At 40.9% G+C, this 22,005-nt stretch overlaps 3 protein-coding genes across 8 annotated transcripts; 2 read left to right on the forward strand and 1 right to left on the reverse strand.

The window, feature by feature from the left end:
* The first annotated feature begins 76 nt into the window (after positions 1-76).
* Positions 77-4,937, forward strand: LOC119892002 (arrestin domain-containing protein 3-like). 6 transcript variants are annotated; one of them, XM_038704050.1, is made up of 8 exons: positions 77-281; positions 369-444; positions 718-837; positions 954-1,014; positions 1,414-1,561; positions 1,674-1,770; positions 2,481-2,737; positions 3,102-4,937. In XM_038704050.1, the coding sequence occupies exons 2-8, from the start codon at positions 435-437 to the stop codon at positions 3,360-3,362; spliced, it is 954 nt and encodes a 317-aa protein (XP_038559978.1). In that variant the 5' UTR covers positions 77-281; positions 369-434; the 3' UTR covers positions 3,363-4,937. The 6 variants fall into 6 exon arrangements, with proteins under 6 accessions (XP_038559978.1, XP_038559974.1, XP_038559977.1 ...); XM_038704046.1 differs by lacking the exon at positions 77-281 and having other exon boundaries at positions 300-444; positions 552-837; XM_038704052.1 differs by lacking the exon at positions 77-281 and having other exon boundaries at positions 302-444; positions 626-837; positions 1,004-1,014.
* A 382-nt stretch (positions 4,938-5,319) lies between these two features.
* Positions 5,320-8,375, forward strand: LOC119892350 (arrestin domain-containing protein 3-like). The gene is made up of 6 exons (XM_038704544.1): positions 5,320-5,732; positions 5,864-5,924; positions 6,023-6,194; positions 6,368-6,455; positions 6,542-6,798; positions 7,520-8,375. The coding sequence occupies exons 1-6, from the start codon at positions 5,474-5,476 to the stop codon at positions 7,646-7,648; spliced, it is 966 nt and encodes a 321-aa protein (XP_038560472.1). The 5' UTR covers positions 5,320-5,473; the 3' UTR covers positions 7,649-8,375.
* Positions 8,376-11,527: 3,152 nt separating this feature from the next.
* LOC119892317 (piggyBac transposable element-derived protein 4-like) lies at positions 11,528-13,549 on the reverse strand. The gene has a single exon (XM_038704520.1). It carries the CDS (start codon positions 13,547-13,549, stop codon positions 11,528-11,530), a length of 2,022 nt encoding a protein of 673 aa, XP_038560448.1.
* Between the last annotated feature and the right edge of the window lie 8,456 nt (positions 13,550-22,005).

Genomic DNA, 22,005 nt, shown 5'->3' on the forward strand with positions numbered 1-22,005 from the left:
AATTCTTCTGTGGCCTTAAAGGACTGCACACGTTTTCCAACTGTCTGATATTGGAGTACTTGCTCCTGCTTTATCTCTCACACCAAAGCATGTGTCTTATCCATTGCGCCACCACCACGTCATTCAACTGTAACGTCCTTTGGACTAAAATCACATTATGCCGAATGCACGTGCAATCAAGTAAACCGAAATGTGTTAGATTCAATTGGAAAATATGTCATGTGACACATTGAGAAAGCGTAGCATGTGACGGTCATTAACCCAGGTTAAAAATAGCATAGGTATACTCTCAGCCCACTGAGGTAGTTGTCAAAGAGATTGTAGTCATTCTTGACTGATGAATTTCTTTCTTTCTTTCTTTCTTTTAGAAAACTGGTGAGTTTGCAGGACTGAATGTTTTTTCCAGTCACTGTGTGAGCACGTGTGTCTCACCTATGGGAACAGGTAAGATAAACCGGTTTAACAAGATTGGCCTGCCTGAGGTCACATCTAAATAGTGCCAAAGCAGCTGTTTAGGGTTTACAATGCTTTGGTTGTCTATAACTTTTTAGATTTTGCCACTGCGTATTTCTTTGTGGACAATGACCATCAAACATTTCTCAATTGAATACGATGCCATCAACAGCGAAAACACCTTCACACACGGAGATACTATTAATGGAAGAATCATCTTGGAGGCTTCTAAGGAAACTAAAATCCAATCGCTTATATTTTTAGCACAAGGAAGAGCTGAGGTTCGCTGGGATGAACATTACGATCAAAATCATTATGTGTACTGGTCTGATGAGCAATATTATGATGTCAAACATCATATCTTGAGAGAGGCAAGACGCGATGGTAACGTATTAAATTAATCATTAATTTGTGATACACTGCAGCTTACTTAGATAATAAGCCATTATTAATATACTGTGTGGAGATAGCGTAACTATTGATTAGTAATTCTTTCCCAGGCACTGAAGTCATTGGTAAAGGAAGACATGCATTTCCTTTTTCCTTCAAGATTCCTGACAGGTGCGTGCTTATACTTAATCTTTATTTTCCAAGTGAGCACAAACTCAAATTTCACCGTTGTTTTGGGTTGGTGCTCACAGGGCTAGATCAGGGGTGGCCTAACATTTTTGAACTATAGTCAAATATATAATAGTTATAGGTGAAATCCTGAAATGTTTGGCGTTCACTCACTTCTGTCTTATTGGTTTGGCCATGTTTAATCAACTGAAGTAAATATTTTCCTCGACTAGTAGTCCATAATCTTAAGACAAGTCGTTGTTCAAGCTGACAGCGACATCTAGTGTTGAAACTAGGATGTACAAAGGCCTACAGTGCACTTGATTAGGAATAAGTTCACTGCACCCCTGTTTTAGATGTTTTACTTCATTTAAATTACTTTTCTGTTATTGTACTTTACAGAAAAATCCCATCATCCTTCAAATCCTCCATAGGTAAAATTGTTCATAAGGTGAAGGCAGAGCTAAAACAAGCAATGAAGATAACAAAAACGGCCAAAGCCCACTTCACATTTGTGTCCAAAGCAGACATGGATATTCCCGGACTTCTGGTAAGAAGTCATTCATCTTTTAAAAAATGCAAACATTTACAAATGAACGTTGTCTAAACAGAAGATACAATTATCTTACTTCATTGATCGAAAGTGGGGTTTGTTCTTTTAGGAACCTCAGTATGGTTGCAAGGATAAATCTGTCAGATTTTTTGGCTCTGGAACCATTTCAATGGATGTTCACACCAAGCGGATGGGATACAAGCAAGGTAATAATCTAGTCTGGTAGAGGTAATCCTGCGTAATATTGGCTGATCTGATCACAATGAATGCTCAATACTGCTCAGCAAATGTAGGATTGGAACCAAATGTAGATGAAGCAGGCAGCAGGATGACTTCAGTGTTTTTTTGTCAAGAATAGCTTACAGGCAGGTGCAGGTAGGAAGGCAACAGGCAAGCAGGTAACAGGCAGACAGGCAGATCTGGATGAAGGTCATGGTGATGGTGAAAGTGAAAGTCTGAGGGCACCTGGTGGATGGAAGGGAAAAGGCAATGAAGGGGCCTGGGGAAACAGGGAAACGGAAATGTGGCTGGAGAGGAGGACCAGGGAGACAAACTATGACAATGCTCCTCACCGAGTTCAATATTTTGTGGTTGATCTTGTTTTCATTAAAGAGCATGTTCATTAAGAACTTAACAGCAGTTAAAAGTCTTGTTTTGTCAGAGATGCAATAGACCTGAAAATTTTAACTAGAGAGGGCTGTAAAACGCTGATTTTCTGCCCGATATTAGTTTACTCATTAATTTAATAATTTCTTTTTTTAATAATCTTTTTGTATTTGGTAAAAATATGTCACTTCTGATACTTTCGGCCACGTATTCATAGAGAAACTGCATACCCATCATCCTATTACAGAACAGTAACTGTTATCAACAACTGTTTGGGTTTAGAAATGTATTTCTATTCTCCATTTTACAGGTGAGGCTCTCAAAGTCACAGCTGAAATCAGCAACCATTCAACTCGTTCAGTGAAGCCTAAATTCATTCTGTACGAGAAGAGGAGTTTCTTCGCCCAGGGTCACAGGAGAGTTCACACACAAAAGATCCTTAAGGAAAAGGTTGAGGCTGTTGCATCATCTAGCAAAGAGACTGTGACCAGGGTGATCCCCATCCCCAGGGAACTACCTCCCTCCATCTTAAACTGTTCCATCATCAAGCTGGAGTACAGGCTGAAGGTAAATCACACTATGGTCAAAAAATAGCTTTTGGGAGGTAATGCTGAATTTCCTCTTTCTGAGCCATTTTTTGTTCATGTGCATGGTTGCTGTTTTGTTAAAATATCTGATGGCAAGCTTTTTTGTGTTCCTGTTTTCATTTTTTAAATGCCTTATTTGTACTTTAGTTAGTGAATAAGGTTTAATTTTTCAGTTACTGGTCACATAACCCTAACCCTAACTCCATTACTGATTTTTATAAACAAGTGCTTGCTGGGGAAAGGCTTAGCGCTTATGCTGTGATATAAAATATACATATGTACATTCTGGTGATATAAAGAAGAAAAAATAAAATCCAACAATATAACATCAATATTTTTCACAGATCCATCTGGATATCAAATGTGCTTCAGACCCAGAGATCAAACTCCCTATAGTCGTCCTACCTGCCTTTGAGGCTCCTGCTATGAAACAGCTACCACCTTCTGCTGCTGTTGTCTTTGAAGAATTTGGGAACCCAAGCCAAACACCCTGGAGCACAGCACCACAACAACAAGCAGCACACCAATCTGTGGATGACCCACCTCCCTATGCAGCATTTGCATTGTACCCCTCCATTACTGATTCTAAGAGGACTGCACTGTAAATACCTGCCATAAATGAGTACCCCACCAGTTTAGCATTGCACTCCTATAACATTGACAGGCTCATGATCGACGGTTAAAAAAAAGTTTAAAAATCCACGCAGAAAAACCAGATATGTCTTTTTATTCCATGTGTTCTTCTTGTCAAAATCTGGCACCTGCATGACCCAGCACTTTGGTTGTGGGTGTGTTGTGTTCTGCATAATGACAATAAAGTTGAATCTAATCTACTCTAATGTAGCCCCAAGCAGCTAGACTCAAGCAGAGATGAGGAGCTGGCTACAGACCACACCTTCTGATTTTTAAAAATACATTTACTGTCCAAACCAACACTGCCTCAAGTGACATCATGTGAGACACTTTATCAGATTTCATGCAGCTCTGTCTGGAGCCATAAAAGACTTTATACATATGCAGCAGGCATTGCTCCCCAAGACCTGTGAACAAACTTTGATGTGATCGGCGGTGTTCCCCTTTCCATCCACACATTCCCCTTGCTGTCTTAAAACTAAACATTATGGCAACACATCACAGCTGCATCCTAGCAGCAAGAAATACAATGCTTGTTTGGTAGCAAACTCTTATATACTGTTTGTGTTGTATCCATTTTTTTGTTCATGTAAAATAGTCTATAAAGTAGCTTGTAATATATGAAGTAGTTGTAGGTCATTGTAAATAACTGGACATACTTCTTATTGAGTGTGTTCAATGTTAAATAGTTGAGAATCAAAGCTTCACATGAGTAAGTTGTACAGATTATATAAATCAACCTGAAATTGTAAAATAATTTAAGACACATTCTGAAATGTAATTGTTTTCATTCTTTTTTAGCTTTGACTAAATTCATTTAAGCATTTTATTTTAAAATGTTTTCACTCTTCACTTTGTTTCATGTCTCATATTATGTATGTCAGTGTATTTTCATTACAGTGCCATTTACTGATTGTAGCAAAACCAGAGGTCTGGTAAGCTGCTTTTTTATACTAAAACTACCTGTTGTCATTATTTTATGAATGTCGAAACATCTTCTAGGAAATATACTCTAAATGCTCCTTAATGTCTAATCCTGACAATTAAATGTTATGTATTATTCAATTTTATTGATTTACACCCATGGCCACAGCCATGATCACAGCCATCTTTAAAACCTGGAGCAAGAGCTGCTATATAAGAGAGGTCAAATTGGACACTACTATCACCCCATCATGTCAGAGGGGAGCTTCATGCTTTTCTTAGATATTTTGGTCCTTAATTTACATTATATAAAGTATTTTTGTTTTGGATAATTTTAAGTAAATTTATGTTTACTGTTTTGAATAAGTGTTTGGTTGAATTGTGTTGTTATTGGCTGTGTAATTTGTAATGTTCCATTGTTAGTCTCCCCTGTTTGTCAAACCTGGTCTGAGAATATAAATCCACTTTGTTTCTTTTGTTGTAGGTCAGCTGTATGTTGAATTTGTTATGTTCAGAGTGTTAGTTATGGGTTGGTTGTTTGACCTTTTTAACTGGCCCAAACTTTAGCTTCATTTTGTTGTAACTAATTTTTGGGGAAATAAAAGCCCTCCGCTTGAAACTTACCTGTGACTCCTTTTGCCTTACTGCTTTTGTCCCTCACAGTGGTGTATTATGTTATCTGAGTCAGTAGCAAAATTTACCTCGTTTGTTTCTACTTATAATAAATGTTTTCTAACAATTTATAGTAATGGCATACTTTTTTAAATATGCTTTTGATAAAGTACATTATGCACTGCTGTACTGTGGTTTAGACATTGTTTTCAATTGTGTTCACTTGAGAATGCAAATTCATTTGCACATTTTACCCTAATGAAGCCTGTAAGGCTGCTGGCTAGAGTTACCTATGTGAATGTGACACCTGCAGCTCACAATCACGTGATCATCTGTGACACAGATACAGGTTCTGGAGAAGTCCACTGCAACAGTGCGTATGCCAGCCTTGCCTGATACCTGTTCAACAACGAAAGGCTCCACTTCAAGACCAATGTGTATCATTTCAAATCCTCTTCCAATCACTTTTTGGGATTTAATTTGCACAAAAGGAGGATCCTCTTCATGCTCCATCACTTTTGGGAATGTTATTTGATGTTTTCCTAACATGACTGTAAAGCATCTCTCGGTGGAGTACAGCAAGGTAAATGAACGAGGGACCTTCTCTCCTGGGGACATAATTTCAGGAAGGGTTACGGTGATGACCAGCAAGGAAACCAAAGTGCAGTGTTTTTTGGTAAAAGCCAAAGGAAAAGCTAAAGTCACATGGTGTGAACAAGAAGGACAAGCCACAGGGGTTCACAGCGACAAGAAGAAATACTTTAATTTTGAACATATTATTCTTCAGGATAAAAACAAAAGAGATGGTTAGTGTTGTCTCTCTCTTGTGCCAAAAACAGCAAAAGAAATAACTTAAAGCTTTTGAATTGATGAATATTGTCTAGTCTGTAAACAAAGTGATTAATTGCATTTAACAAAATGTTTTTCTTTTTACAAGGTTCAGAAATGATTGGCCCTGGGAGAAATGTGTATCCATTCGCTTTTGTGATTCCAAAGACGTGAGTGTGCTAATCTTATATGGAGTTTATATTTCTCATTAGCACTTCCTTACCAAGTTACATTATTTTATTTATTTATTTGGATTATTTTGTTACAGAGATATGCCTTCATCTTATGAGGGGAGATGGGGCAAAATTACATATAGTTTGCGAGCAAAGCTGACTCAGTCAATCTGGCTTGTCCACAAAACCAAGACTGAGTTCCCTTTTCTGAGCAAGTCCGAGTTCCCCTTTGCCTCCAAATCAGAAATGATAATCATCGGACTTAAGGTATGGAGTTAACTTTCCTTTGGGTTTTCTTTTAGTTTCCACTTGTCCTGTTCAGTTTGTAATAGCTTAGCTCAGTCAACAGTATCAAACATTTAAATACTATACTGCTAATGCCAGCTCAAACAGGTATTTAGATATCTGGCTTCCTGACAGCTTATGTCTTTATTTGGCAGGAGCAACAATATGCTACCAGGATTTCATTTTATGGCTCTGAAAAGATTACTATGAATGTTACCTCAGAAAAAATGGGAGTAAAGCAAGGTAAACAGATTATACTAAGAATACATTTTTCTCAATTGCCTTAACTGCAACATCACTGATGTTTTTTGTCTCCTCAATATAAACAGGTGAGGCAATGGGAGTCTCTGTAGAAGTATTCAATGACTCAGCACGTACAGTAACACCCAAATTCTGGCTGTGCGAGAAGCAGACCTTTGCTGCTCAGTCAAAGAGGATAGTACACACAAATGACATCCTGTTTGGGACAGGAGACTCTGTTCCAGCTGCCACCAGTCGGACTATAACCAACGTTCTGCGTGTCCCTCTACAGCTCCCCCCTACCTTCTTCAACTGCTGCATGATGAAGCTCGAGTACAGACTCAAGGTATTTATATTGTGTTCACAAATACAGTATAATGGGATTCATTCACTGTAAACAGTGTCTCACAACTGACGCCATAATTGAATTATGTATGTATATGAAGCAATGCAAATGCTCACACCCACTCGTTTGAGTAGTCTTATTTTTCATAAACCGTAAAGAGTCGATGCAAAGTGAGAAACTCCTTTAGATTTCAGGGTCATTTTAAGATGTAAATGACTGACTTTTTGAAAAAAAACATACACTTGGCTCAGATATAGGGTGCCTGCAAAAAGAAATCTGTGTAAGACTTTTTGCCATGCTGAAAAGGAGGATGCATGATGACAACAGCACCACACTGTGGCTGTAGGAAAGGGAGAGCCCGAGAGAGAAGGAGGGGTTAAAGGGAACAGCCCTCACAGATTGTCTTCAAACTAGTGAAGGTATATGTTGGAAAAAGTGTCACATTACAGCCTAACCTGTTCTGTCATGCCATCAGCTCAAAAAGGTTTAGGTCAGTATTTTCAGTAAACACTGCAGAGCCAGAGCAATCAAACTGAACAATGACGAGAGGGAAGGAAGATTTCAGTGAGATGTCTTTCTTTATAACATTAACATTGTTTTTTACAGAATTATAATAGATATTATATAAACTTAAAATGAGTATATTTAGATTAGATTATCACCGGCATTTGGTAGACACGAACTAAAAATGCTATTAAAAGTTGTGTGTCTTTGGTTACAGGTCACCCTTGATGTCCCTCTGGCAAAAGACCTCGAGATCAAACTCCCTCTGGTAATTCTGTTGGGTTCACCAAAACCACTTCAACAAAAACCAAAGAGATCCATCTGGTTTAGAAAGCTTCCTGGTTAAAACGGTGCATTAGATCAAGAGTCACTGTTCGTTGTAGCTACTTTTAAATAAATGGATGTTCCTTGAGGAAGTTCAAACTATCTCAAGAGTTTTGCTCACTGTATGTTCTCTTGTCTACTAGATGGAGATGTGTAGAAGTATTCTACCAGTAAATGTGTATTTGTTTGAGTGTATTTGAGTGTATGTACTTAATATTCTGATCTACCATAATGTTGAAATACTCCACATTTAAAATCTTAACTGAGAAAAGTACATACTATCAATTAAATGTACTATTGAATGTAAAAGTACTCATTCTTGATAAATACTGAAGCCCCCGTGACTGACATATTATCATCTGTTACATTATTAGATTTTTAATGCTCATGCATTAATGCATACAGGATTTTCCTGCTGTAGCTGGTTGAAGTGACACTAGTTTAAACTACTTCATCCACAGTTAACATTAGTTTAGTCCGGTGGGTAAGGGTCACAAGATAAAGCTAAGGAATCACAAGATGATTAATAGGGCAGGGATGAAAAACAAAGCTACACACTGCTGTTTTCATTTTGGGGAATATTCTCTAATCTTTGCTTTTATCGGTAAAATACTGGAGAATTTTAGATCTTTGAGCCTCAAACAGTTATTTAAATGAAACCATGTGAGACATTTAGGGGAGGAAGTATCTCTTTGGTGGAACTGCTAACAACTCATAGACATCAAACATGACAAGCAGCCCAAACTAGACACTGCTTTTTTGAAAAGGTCCACAAGCCAACACTGGTTTAATCTTTAACCATGCATTCAATTTTATACATTTTCTGTAAGTTTGTATGTAAATCTTTTTCTGAATCATGTTACTTCACATGTCAAATGTTGTGGAGTAAAAAGCACAGTATTTCCCTCTGAATTGTTGTGCATAAAGTAGCATAAAATGGAAACGTTTAGTGCAAGTACCTGAAAAGTACTTTAGTAAATTCACTAGTTACCCTGTAGACCACTGCATGTATGTAAAAAACTGACAGTTGATGTTGTGGTGAACTAGTCCTTTAATAAGATAAACTTGTGAAGGTGAAGATGGGCTTCTTTATGATGTGCTAATTAATTTTAACAGATATGATCAATTTATATTTAAAAAGTCATTCATCGTCTCCTCACAATCGTGGCTGTTGGGAGATGAACATTCAAACGCTGCGGCGAAGAGACAAACAACGAATCAGTAAGCACAGAGGATTAGATGTGTGGGGATTCTCACGCTCATCCTTGTCCATGGACATGGACTCATTTTGCAACAGAGGAAAGAACTGAACAAAGGCACATTCATGATTCAGCAGTACATGTGTTACCCAACCAGTGGTTCTTAAGTGAAACCAGGCCCATGTTCTTGACAGAGACTCAGAGATCTCTCCCTGCCCAGGAGGGGAAACATGTTGAGAGCTGAGAATTTTATGGTTGGGATCCATCCTGGAAACATTAGATCTGGCTGTTGTTGTGACACCAGATACAGCACACCCACCCAGCCAGAGAGAGAGAGAACAGTGTTTGGTTCTGACGCACAAATACGACCTCACGATTTCACATTCAGCCCACAAAAGGGGAGAATAAAATTGACAATGCTCTACTCTCAACATTAATAATACAAAAGCACAATAGTGACCAGCACAGTCTTCAGATTCCATTGTTCTGGTGTACATGTCCTCTGCACTGCTATTGAATTAGGTTGAATGGGAATTGAATAATTAAAGTCACATTTCAGCTGCTGTAATTGACCTGTCAACATCTGTCACTTGAGCCTGTTAGAAAATGTATTAATATTTGAGTGGAAACACACAAAATTGAATTCAAATAATATGTCAAAAATTCCTAAAAACTGCTTTTAATGTATCAATCATTGTAAGGAACTGTAATAACATTGATAGTATAATGACAGTGTGGGTAGAGAAAGATTTAAGGCCATTGATGTAACTCAGCAAATGTTGGAGAAATGGAAAATACAGAGTCTCTAAACACTGTATGATTGACTAGAACAGAACAGAAATTTGCAGCGTAGTTAGATGTAGCATAGTACACTCTGCAGATTTAGCTAATTATGCCTCCTACACCTGCAGGATGATGTCTGCAAAGCAGCAGTGTGGTTCATGGTCTCCAATAAAACAGAATGGAAACTTTCAGGATGGTTTGCTATTATACAGAACCGACTTTGACACATTCCCTGAATCCCTGAACCCTACACCTGCATGAAGACGTCTCCAGAGCAGCAGTTTCATGTCATTCAGTTCATTTTTGGCAGCAGTTGTAGTCTTGGCTGTGCTGTAGCAAAGCCTGCCTGGTAACCAGTCTGGCTCCGTGTACAGTGTGCAGGCTGTCAACCAGCCAGCTCCCTCCACACACACACGCACACACACCACAGCCTTGCCTGGTTTTGGAGAAGGGGTAGGGAGGTGTGGCCTCTGGCACCTCCCACCTCCATAGCCAGAGCGAGTACCATGACAACCACGCGGGCCTGCTGGCGACTCCCTGTCTTCATTGGCCATGGTTGCCATGGTAACTCCCCAAAGGGGCTCCCGCAGATCAGCGGGACGGCCGTCCAGTTGACTAACCCTCTCCCAGCTGGGGAACTGCTGAGGGAGAGCAAGAGAGCAGAGTGAAGGGGGAGGGAGGGTGTGTGTGTGTGTGTAATATGTGAGTGTGTGTGTATGTGTGTGTGTGAATGTGTAGGATGGCACAGCAGACCCTGAGGAGGGAGAGAGAGAGAGAGAGAGAGGAAGATAGACAGTGTGCTAAAGAGAGAGGGGGAGGAAGGAGAGAGAACTCAGAAGGAGACGGCTAGTCTGACTTGCTGAAGCGGCCTATCTGTGCCTACATACAGCCTTGAGCTTGCTAGCCTGATATCAGAGTCGACAGAGAAGAACTGACGAAAAAACACATTCCGTTTAACACAAATATTTCTTAATTCCAACTGTCCGCCTCTCCTGGGATTGCAGGAAAAGCTTTGATCCAGCACACACTCATTTAGCTAAATGTGTACACGTTGATTTACATGATTCAAATGAATGTCCTCATTCTTTCTTCTTGGTCAAACCAAATCAGACTTGAAGATTCTTCTCCCCAAAAAATGTGTTTCTGCCATCTTTCTTCTGTTTTCCAATCATGTCAGTAACAAGTACCACTTTTTGGGTTTGGACCCAGTGTAATAGAGTCACAGATGGCTCTGTGTCTGTAGTGCGGTTGGAGAAAGAAATGGCATCACTCGGTCTGTTGGCTGAAGAGCATTGAGGGGCTTTTTTCTACTCTCTAATTGCTCCAAGCTGTGTCCCCTTGAAGGCCCAGAGACACACAAATTTGTAATGTGTTTGTAAGAAGCAACCAAAGCTGAACCTATTTCAAACCAGATTTATTTCATGCTCAGATTTCATTAACATTGTTTTCCCTCTTGTCCATGCTTTAATACCACACAAAGAAACAGGTGACTCGGTTAAGTACATCATAATGAAGTTTTTATTTTGGAAAAGGAGAGAGATAAACTTCCCATAGTAAACATTTTCTGTTCTATTGTAAGTGCAGAAAAGTTTGATTTCTTCTTTTTCATATAAAATCCTTCTCATTATTTTAAATGTATAAAAAAAGTGACACAAGGCAATTCTGTCAGTGTTACAGAAGGCAAGTTGCCAAAACATTCTATACTAATTCAAATAACCGACACTTTCTCAGTTTATTTTCTCTATGATACGTGCAATAATACTTCTATCCTAAAACTAGCTCTACATAAAGTGTGTGACTATATTGTGCACTTGAAGTGGTAACCTTTGGAATTACAAATAGTTTTACTGTTTAAAAAAATCCCTTGACACAAGTTGTTTGATTACACAAAGGATATAAAAGGAAAAATCTGTTCAATTTTATTTATGAAACTCAGAGAAGCATCCTCCCCTGCATAGGTGGACATTGCATATCTTGCAGCCGAACACACTTTCATGTCGCAGTCCCTTGTTGGTGCAGTTCCTGCAGCGACGAGAGCGCTCTGACATGCGCTCCAGGCGGTGTCCGTACTCTATGGGTGAATCTGCGTGTCTCTTGCGTGCTGCCCGCTCCATGCCCCTTGCCCCTTGGTAGTCTCCAATGAGCTGCTGCGCCAGGCGCACCCGGAAGTGGCGCTGGGTGAAATGCTTGCCGTTGAAGCCTGCTGGTGGCGTGCCCCCTCGGCTCTCCCTCAGGATGATGTAGGCGTTGACAATGCACAGATTGACATAGAACCACAGGAAGTAGCGCCACCACTTCTTACATGGCCTGCCAACCTGGTAGCATTCCCTCAGCTGGTCACACAGGTCAACACCCCTCATGTTCTCCTGATACAAAAGCAAGGGCAGCGGTCGAGGTACACCGAAAGACAGACCTGAGCTCTCCATGCTGTCACTCTCACCCTCCCCGTCTGCCTCACGCTGCTGCCGGCCTGGACTGATACCCACAATCCCTGGAGCAGAGTTGGTTGAGAGGCAGCTAACCACCTTGACATCCCGTGTCACCGAAGCAACCAGGTTGCCACGCTGGCACTGGTAGAACTCACCCTGGGACAGCTTTCCGACATTACGGGGGCGGAGGACCTCTGGGTAACCTTTGCGCCCCGGCTGGGTGGGCCCACAGGCATATAGTCCATCCCTCAGCAGCCGCTGGAGGAGGGGCACTGAGGTGAAGAAGCTGTCCATGAAGAGATGGTGGTACTGACCTTCCAGGCCACGCACTAGAGAGGTCACCACTCTGTAGCCCAGGGCGGCTGCTGCCTCATCGTCACTGGGCTTGCCTACGTACATCTTAGCTCGGTGGCAGTAGCCCGAGCGCGAGTCACACAGCATCCACACTGTCAGCCCTTTCCTCAGGGGCTTGGAGGGCATGTACTGGGTGGGGGAGAAACGTCCCTTCATCACAATGGCACACTTGTCTATGGTCAAACAGCGATTGGGCGTGTACGCGTCCCACATGGTGTTCTCCACCACATCAATGAGAGGCCTGACTTTGAAGAGGCCATCATATCCACGCTCTCCACGCACAGGCTCAGACTCACGGTCACACAGCTGCAGATACTGGGTGATTTTTTCAAAGCGCCTGGCTGTCATAGTTTTTTTAAAGCCTGCATTCCCTATGAAGATGTCACTGGCCCAGTACATGCCAGTATCTGGAAGCTGGTTGATGCCCATAAGAATGTTCAGACCTACATAAGCTTTCATCTCTCTGACATCAGTGGGGTGCCAGTTTGGGTCTGATTTTCCACTCCTCCTTTGCCGATAGAGGGCGTATTTGTTTGTTTGTTCTACCATGTGTTCAAAAAGAGAATCTGGGAAGAGTATCCGGAAATAGTCACGGGTGTCAGCATCGTCCCCCAGCGAGTGCTGAGGGCCGCTGACAGCGGAGAATGGTTCGATTGAAATTACCTGGTCAGGTTCGCCCCAGAAGTCGGGAGAAGTGCAGTCCTCGTCCAAGTCATCTTCAAAGCTGAAAAAACTCCTGCGCTCCTCCTCCTCCAGATCGGAGAAATCAATATCCGAATCGTTTGAGGCGGTATCAGAGCAGTTAGTGGAGGTAGAATAATAACAGTCCTCTGCGTACTCCTCCTCGTCGTGCTTGATCCCATTACTGCCAGTGACTAAAATTATGTTGCAGCCTCCTCCTGCGATGAAGCTGGCCGCGTCTGCAGCCTCCGCCGCGGCTGCTGTGCTCGTGAATCCATTCTCCCCCTCGCCGTCCTCCTCCTCCCGCACTTCGTCTTCCTCGTCCGAGTCTGGCTTTCTGTAAGGAATTTCAAACCACTTCACATCGGCTGAAAGATTAAGCGGAGAGTCTTGACTGTCGCACACCGTGGTACTTTCTGTGTCCGCGCTAGTTTCCAAAATAGTAAAAAGCTCTCTCCCTTTTCTTGCCGTCGCCATGTCGGGGTATTAAAGTGCCCCTGCATGAGTCTTTTTATATATATTTTTTCAACGTGGGGAAATAATCGCACAAACCGGTCATCCGAAATGAACTGACGTGCACTTAATGGCAGCCTTGTCTCAAAAACTTGCTGGTCGTGGACCTATGCGGCGTCTATAAGCTTGATTCTCATTGTTTCCGCTCCTGGTTTTTCTGGGCTTTGTAGCGCAGTGTGGCCGCAGACGTCAGAAGCTGCATGCATGTCCTGCTTTGTAGGGCGTTTTGCGACTGCAGCTGGTGGGGTTGCTAGTTCGCTAGGCTGGCAGATGGCCGCTTGCTGTTCTAATGCCCGCTGGCATTCACCGCTATCAATAAGCCGGATACCCATCTCTGAGGCCGCGGAGATACAGAAACCACTGCGTAAAATCCAAACCTTCTAAACCATACCCTGTCAATCAACAATCAGTTGAACAGTTGGGGTTGTGGAAACTTTCTAATAACCACTCTACACAGCTCACACACTGGAAATGGTCTCGTTCCACCCACACCTCTGTTGTTTTAAAGTGCATTAGGGTTTTTATGTATGCATCCATAATAAAAGGAAATGCGTGAAACACATGATTAAAATGCAATGATGGATGTTTCCACATAACACAGGGTTCCTTATTCATCCGTTTGCTAAACAGACTGAACTCGGGCAGAGAAGCAGCTTGTTCATTCATAAACATGCTTCTTTCCTCTGACAGGTTCCTACATGAATCTGAAGCCCTATAGGCTATTGTGGAATTAGGGACCTCCCTCTATTCTCTGAATGTGGGCAGATACTCTTGTGTTTTACTCCAGGACTGACGATGAAGAGCTTTCCCTGATGAGATTGATTGATCCTCCGCTGGTTGTGCTTGAAGGCATTTTCTATTTTACAGCCTGATTTTAATTAGGCTACTATGGTCTGTGTAAATAATCACAGCAACAAGCCCATTACCTTACATGAGGTAGCCTAACATGCCTGTAATATTTAACCACTCCAGCTGTGTTTATCATCACTAATTCCATTATGCAACTTTTAGTATAATAATTTATCATAGCTGTGCTTATGATCTGTAGTCATAGCTGTGTTTATTAATGAATGGCAGAATTAACAAACCACCTATTATTCCCTGCCTTTATTATGCAGTGTTTTCCCTCAGGTTAATCACCCCTATGATAAGCAGAGGGAGCTCTAATTCAGAATGTTTTTGATATTTTCCTACCAGTTTCCTAGTATATTGATTGATACACTGTTATTAATTACACATAAACACCATATTCAGTCAGTTTTATTACAATTGAAGGCAGAAAATATAAAACAAGACCTTTGAGTTTGACTTCAAAACAACAAAACTCTGGTCATGTATTCCATGCTTGGGAGGAGACTAGTTAAGTCATGTCTTCTCTCATAGGGGGATGGGCTGCAGGAAGGGTCCTCACCAAATTCTTTTAGCTGTGGCCTGAGTCTACATGGCTGGCTGAGCACTGAGCTGCTGCCCCAGGGCCCTGCAGAGGAGGCACAATTTATGCGTCCTTCCTCACTAGCTTATTGCACAGATTCTTGTTGTCTCAGTGGTATCATATTGCCTGTCTGAGCTACAGGCCTTATAGCTGTTTGTATCTGCAGAGAAGGCATTGGAGCTGTGCTGTGAATGTACACTGGGAACCAGTACTTCGGAAAACAGTGGAAAATGAGGGAGGCTGTGGACCTCCGAAATCCAGCCCAAAAATAGAAGTAAGGGGGAAAAAATGGCTCACTCCAGTGTTTCCAGGCCCCTGGAGCAGAGTACTGCAGCAGACCCCTCAGAGACTCCCGCGGTGGGGTGGAGAGACGCCGACCAATGGGTGCTCAGGCGTTCAGTGTGTGTGTGTGTGTCCGTGTGTGCATGTGTCTGATGTGCGGCTAACTCAGCTCCTCTACAGCTCAGATCCTTTTCTCATGGATGAGTTCAGAGATAGTTTCTGTGTGTGAGTGTGTGTGTGTGTGTGTGTGTGTGTGTGTGTGTGTGTGTGCGTATCTGCCAGCATGTGAGCAAATGGTGCAACCACTGCAGCCCCTGCTGAAGACAGACCAGCCCTTCTCTCTGTCATTCCCTGACACAGTGTATGCTGTGCGTATGTGTGTGGGTAGGTGCGCGTGTGCATGTTGGTGAGAAGCTTATTAATAGTGATGTCTTCTTCCACTGCCAACGGCATCCTTAGTCTTAGCTGATGTGATTGGAATTGAGAAAGCAAATCATAAGCAGTGTGATGGATGGATTTGTTAGTAACTCATCAACATATTTTAGCAAAAGAGTAATCATAATTTCTCACATGATTGTTCAAACTGACTTCTGAGTGCAAAATAACATGTTAGTTAACACTAACAAAAGTGTGACATGAATTGGGCTTGTGCTCTGTCTTGCTGTACATTTAGAAAGCCCTCTTACCCACCCATATATTCAATGTAATCTTTAACACTGACCTTGAAAGACTCACCTGGTTGCCCCCTCCCTTTAGGCAACAGTGGCACAATGCCCTCTTGTGGTGGTTGGGAGGAAGTTATTTTTCATCAGCACTAAGTTGGAGTAAAGATGAACACTGTTTCATCTTTTGTTCTCATTGTCAAAGTATAAGTCTGATACTTTAGTATATTTTATAATAACAAAGAAGACCATGGTTGAGATCGTCATATTTGCCATATTTTGCTGTGAAGTATGTTGTTAAGATCTAATGAGAGGCCACAGGCCAGCAATCTGCTCATCAGAGTTTTTGTTTGTTAGTGTAAATTATACTGATAACTCACAATGAATATGGTAATGACAACGAACATGTATTAAATGATAACAGAGAACAAATTGTGATTTAACAGTTCTCTTAATTTGTTCAAAAGCAGTCAGGCATGTTTATCTGACTTGGATGTTACTCCTTATAATAAAAAAAAGCTACACAAGTAAACAACAAAATGGTTTCTATATCTTATCTTGGAGATAATCTACTTTGTGGTAGGCAACAGGTTAAGCCACAGAGCAAAAAAAAAAAAAAGAAAAGCTGCCTGTAAAACTGTACTTTTAACCACTAGATGGAGATAGAAGACAGAATACAGAGGGAGGGGGAAAGAGTCTTCATTGTACTAAACATCACTTTTATTACTTTTTATGTGTACAAAGTTCTGCTCTTAGTTGAGTAGTTGATTAAAATGTTTTAATGAGAGTATGTCTCTGTTTCTCTGCCTCTCACACACCGACCTGAGATCTGACTTGGCTCTTGGTTGTGAGACCATGTGTTTCTCATTATGCATGTAGTGCTTGACCAGGACTGACAGACCTGGTCAGGGAGACCTTGGCTCTAGTATTGGCACACTTTCAGGGCCTCTGCTGGTTCTGGTCTAAGCCAAATTCAATATGTGACGTATTGTAATTATTATAGCAATTCAGCGCTTGTAGTCAGAAAATGCAGCCTTTTTAATCATCCTCATTTTCAGGTTTCATGTTTCTGCACAGTTTCAAAAACACAGTTTCTGCATGCTTCTGCATCCTTTCACCACATTTCATGACTCTATCAGTACAACTGAATTCCCATTATCAATATTAATACATCTCTTGATTCAAAGAAAACATAAATATTCAGGTAGAGATATATCAATATTCATCCCTTGGTTATATTTAGCAGACATCAGTTTCTGAAACCAAACCTAACAGCACAAAACACAACAGGGAAGAGTGGTAGTATTCATGCTTGTCTCATGTAAAGTCCGGTTTTAGGGGCCTAATAAAGTCCACCCACCATGACCATATACTGATGAATTTACCTTGCTGTATTTTTAAAAAGTGTGTTAATTTTTTGTTAATCTTTCAGTTTTACAGATTTGATGAACAATATTTACCTAGTCTTCAATTGCCAGGGCTTGGGGCTTCAACCATTTACAAGTTATGGCTTTTTTACATGCAGCTAACCTGACTGTCATAAGAGATAATGCACATTACACAAAACATTTACAGTATTTACAGTACTAAATCAAAGTGGCTCCAGGTTGTTTTGGTCATCATTATTTCTAAAATATAGTTTAAACTGCTGACACTCAGAGAAGTAACATACAAGAGATGTTTGTTTTCCCTGTTGCTATCTGCTATTGAAGGTTTAAAAGCTGGTTTGAAGGCTTAAATTTTGATAGAGAAATAAAAAAAATGTTTTGAAGATACGTGTGAGCATTGTAATGCTTGTCTATATCCTCAAAGCAGCCTGTGCATTAACATAGACATCGGGTCTTTTAATAGATACTTATCTTATCAGTAGGAGGAAAGAGTCTGCACACTCCAGTAGGGGAAACTGTTCAATTATAGCTTCCTAGCTAATAATTATTGGTTTATGAGTCATGAATTATTGTCCCGTTTGAAATGTCTCCCTATACAGGAAAACTTTAAAAGCCTTTTAATGTTTCTATGTGTCAAGAAGTGCTGTGTTACTTAGGAAATCCCATTTTGCCATTTACCTCTGGCTCAGCATATGGGTGTTGTTATTGTTGTAATGTGACAGATTCCCACATTGAAGCATCAAGGCCACAAAATATGGCACATTTGGGGATTGTGCAAAAGCGTTTTGTCTGCTACATAGAGAGAATGACCGGAACCCCTTTCAGACAATAATAAACAAACGCAACAATTGTTTTGAAGAATGTGTCACAAATCCTCTAACATGTGTCAATATTTCACACCACCCTTTGTATGCAATCATGGGAAACTGGGCATGACAGTTGATGCTGATCATTGGCTTATCCCTTTCAGTTTTATGCTCTGCTGTGATTTTATTATTAATAATAAATCATCTGTTTGCGTCGGAGTCTCCCAGATTACAAGAACTGTTTACATGTTGCCTTTAATTGGATCCAAATGGCCTGGATGGGAAAAATATCAGCAAATGAATTGTGGGTGTTGTGCGCGATTATTTATCAGTGCTGAAAGTAACAAACAAGCATTCATTTCGCTGGCAGATCAATGTGAAAGCAACTCATGTGAAAGAGCCACAGTGTGTGGTACTAACTTGGTATCCAAGGATCATTCACAGTAGTTATTTACCAACAAATCTAAACGACACAAAGGCTATTGGAAAAGTGTACGTTAAACATAGACTGTATATAAGAAGTGGACGTAGTCATTGTGACGTCACCTATTGGTTTGTGGACTGCCGTTTTGAAGTCTCGAGTTTGGCCGGTTTTGCAACCAGTGGCACCGGACTTGACCATATTTGGACGAGATGGTGGAGCTAACGGCCGTGTGTGGAGCTAGCTAGCTTGCGTAGCTAGGTGCATCTGTAATTCACGTTAACTGTCATTTTAAAAACAGGCGTAAACTAAATGTACTCACCACAAAAAGGCCGCTGGTTAAATTTACATAGTGACGAGGGTACCACTCACCTCTAAATGGGACCATAATTTACAAAATTAACCATATGTTACTAGTGATTGAGACCATAAACTCATTATGAAAGTGTTTACTGAGGTAATAAATCAGAAGAATAAATCAACCTGTTTCTTTATGTAGCTATTCAATTTGTCTTAACTCCTTGGGTATCTGTTTCTCTTCTGTTGGTCCTGTTTTTCAGCATCATGTGTGGACATGAACTGTGACTATGAGAATCAACTAAACCGAAGTGATAACCTGATATTTCTTGGGAAATCACATTTCCCTCGAACTTCAAAGGTGGCTCATTCATCCCACGACAAATTCATTTCTCAGCATTGGGCCTTCATGACTCACTATCCCATGTAAACCTTTGTGTCAGATCTTTCAGGATAATTAATTTATTCCTTTGCTACCTTAAATGCTGCCTCAAGCTAAAATCTGACTTGTGGGAGTTTGACTGCTCTTATATGTTATTCTGCACAAGCCTAAGCACTGTATTGCCAAAAACAAGTTGATCCAAAATTATTCAAAATACTACAAATTAGGCATCTAGATAAAGTCATGAGATTCTACAGAAATGAGCAATGTTTGGCAATTCTCCCTGTCATCACAATATCTGATTGTTCTGTCTCTTGAAGACATTCACAAATCGACAATCACATTATCTTTGTTTTGCTCAGTTAGTTTTACAGGCTTGATTTGGGATCAGCCTCACCAAATGCCAGTGACCAATAACATGATCTATGATGGGAAGCAATAAGCTTCCAGGTCTGCTGCTTTATGCACATCCCAATGTCAAAGAAAGTTATTGTGCAAGGAAGCTTGTAAGTCTCCTTTTCTCTCTTCTTCCTCTGGAGAGTAAATGAATGGATTATGTAGTCCTGTTAATACTTCCTCCTCACATTAGGGCAGTAGAGGGAGGAAGTGACCACATATGGATCTTATTACCATCCCCTGATGCTCACTTCAGGTCACAGAACAAGGGGGTGCGTGGGGTGTTGCATCTGTGTGTGAGAGAGGGACACATGTCTGTCATCCAGGCGCACAACAACTACTACCACTCTTCTAGTCAAGTCAAGTCACACCTCTAGCTACTTACCACTGTAACTGGTACCTCATTGGTAAGTACCAAGTGTAACCACAGCTTCTATGTTTGATGTTCAAAATAAAAGAGCCATATGTATTTTCTTATTGTGTTGTACTTTTGCTGTTCCTGCAGCCTAAACTGGATGACTGTGAAGGATGAGTTTACACAGGACGGGTAGATTGTGAAAGATACAAACTGTTAAGTGATCAACCTTAAATCTAAAGGTTTGTATTCATCCAGTCTTTTAAAGATGGGTGCCTTAATATCAAGAAGAACCATCCCCTTAAATGTAATGAATGAAAAGACTTGTGAAAATGAACCTAAACATATTCACGACTTCATCAAAGTGAGGAAACTGACATCCCTCTGCAAGTGTTTAGGTTGAATGCAAACTATTTCCCAAGCACTCTGTAAACCATAGGTGATTATTTTCACTAGTTAGCATGAGTGCAAAAATACATTGTGGAACTGTTTGTTTCAAACTGTCAAGCAACACCTCCATAAGAGACAAATGACAATCTCGGGTGTATTTCATGTAAGTGTGTTTTTCAGAAAGTTACATTGTGAGTTGATGAACAAGGGGTTACCAATGTGGCTGTTTAATATATCTGTTATCAATTAATTAATTTAGTTTTCTACAGCAGAGTGGAAGAGGCTCACCTAAGTGCGCAAAGATGCAGACATGGAGGTGAGAGGTGTTGTTAGTCTTACATATGACTAAAAGTAAAGGCACAGATTTGTTCCTGTACTGTTGCTGTTGTGGCGTCACAGCAAAGAGCAGGGAAGCTTGTTACTATGAGACATCATCCTCCTCTCTCAGCCTGAGTCATGTCTGAGAAACCAGGTGGGGACAGAGGAGCCTTTGTAGCACTCTCAGTTCCCACATCTGAAAAACATGTCTCATCTGGGCAAAAATATTTTTCTCTTCACTTGAGCACATGCAGTATTAGCTGAAGGATACTCCTAAATAATAAGTGTGGGCTTTATAGACACAACAGGTGAAGGGTTCTCTATCAACTGGCTTCCTATCTGGAAATTACACTGAGAAGATGTGAATTTTCCACATGTAGAGGCTCGTAATATTTATCTTAAAGACCACTGTGCCCTGTCGTGGCCAACCATTTGGCTGTGAATTTTCCTCCTCACTCAGCAATTTTAACCTTTTTTTCGTCACTACATTGCATACAAGTCACACCCATGGAGAGAAAACAATTAATGGTGGTTAGGAGATTCAACGGAGCAACTGGAATAATAGACAAAAACAAATTAAGTTGTTAACACTGTGGAAATGATTTATCTCTAAGTACGCCATCAGAGGGATTGTAGATGTTGGATTGGATCACAATGCAAAACTGCTTTGTGTGAGATCCCACAGTAACACCGCGCAACATAAATTTCTCTTATAATATAGCTTATCTTGTGGGGCTTATGCCTACCTTATGTTTATGACAGCTGGAATCTAATTGTTATTTCAGTCTTCACTAGTGTTTCCTTATCCGTTTGTACAACACAGGAAGCCTTTATTTTTTTCAGTGCTGTTATCTTGCTTTGTTTGCACAAGGATTTAAGACCGCAGGCATCCTCAAATCCTCGCACAAGCCACTTACTCACACCTCTTAAACTTCACTTCTGTATACATGTTGTTTATAATATTGAAACATAGACTGACTTATAATCAAAGATTGTGTGCGAGGCTTGTACTTCTTTGGTTTGCTGCTGGATTGTGGAAAAGCTTCGGTGGGGAATCCGCCATAGCACCCAGGCACGACAAACCCCCTTCAGGATCCGAAGAGGAGACAGGACAGGAAGACACAGGAGAGAAGTAAGGTGGCAGGGAGCAGCGCAGAATACAAGAGCGAATGAGGAGGAGAGGGTTAGGTGGGTATTTATAGAAAAGCTGGACATGGCATGACTGAGGTGTGATCCTGCTCCTGAAACTCTGCTAGATAGATCCATATAATAATATATCAGTCACAGGACA

Source organism: Micropterus salmoides, unplaced genomic scaffold (assembly GCF_014851395.1).
Source record: "Micropterus salmoides isolate LMB-PRFRI ecotype aquatic unplaced genomic scaffold, ASM1485139v1 Ms_hic_scaffold_7, whole genome shotgun sequence".
In the NCBI taxonomy this organism is placed as follows: Eukaryota; Metazoa; Chordata; class Actinopteri; order Centrarchiformes; family Centrarchidae; genus Micropterus; species Micropterus salmoides.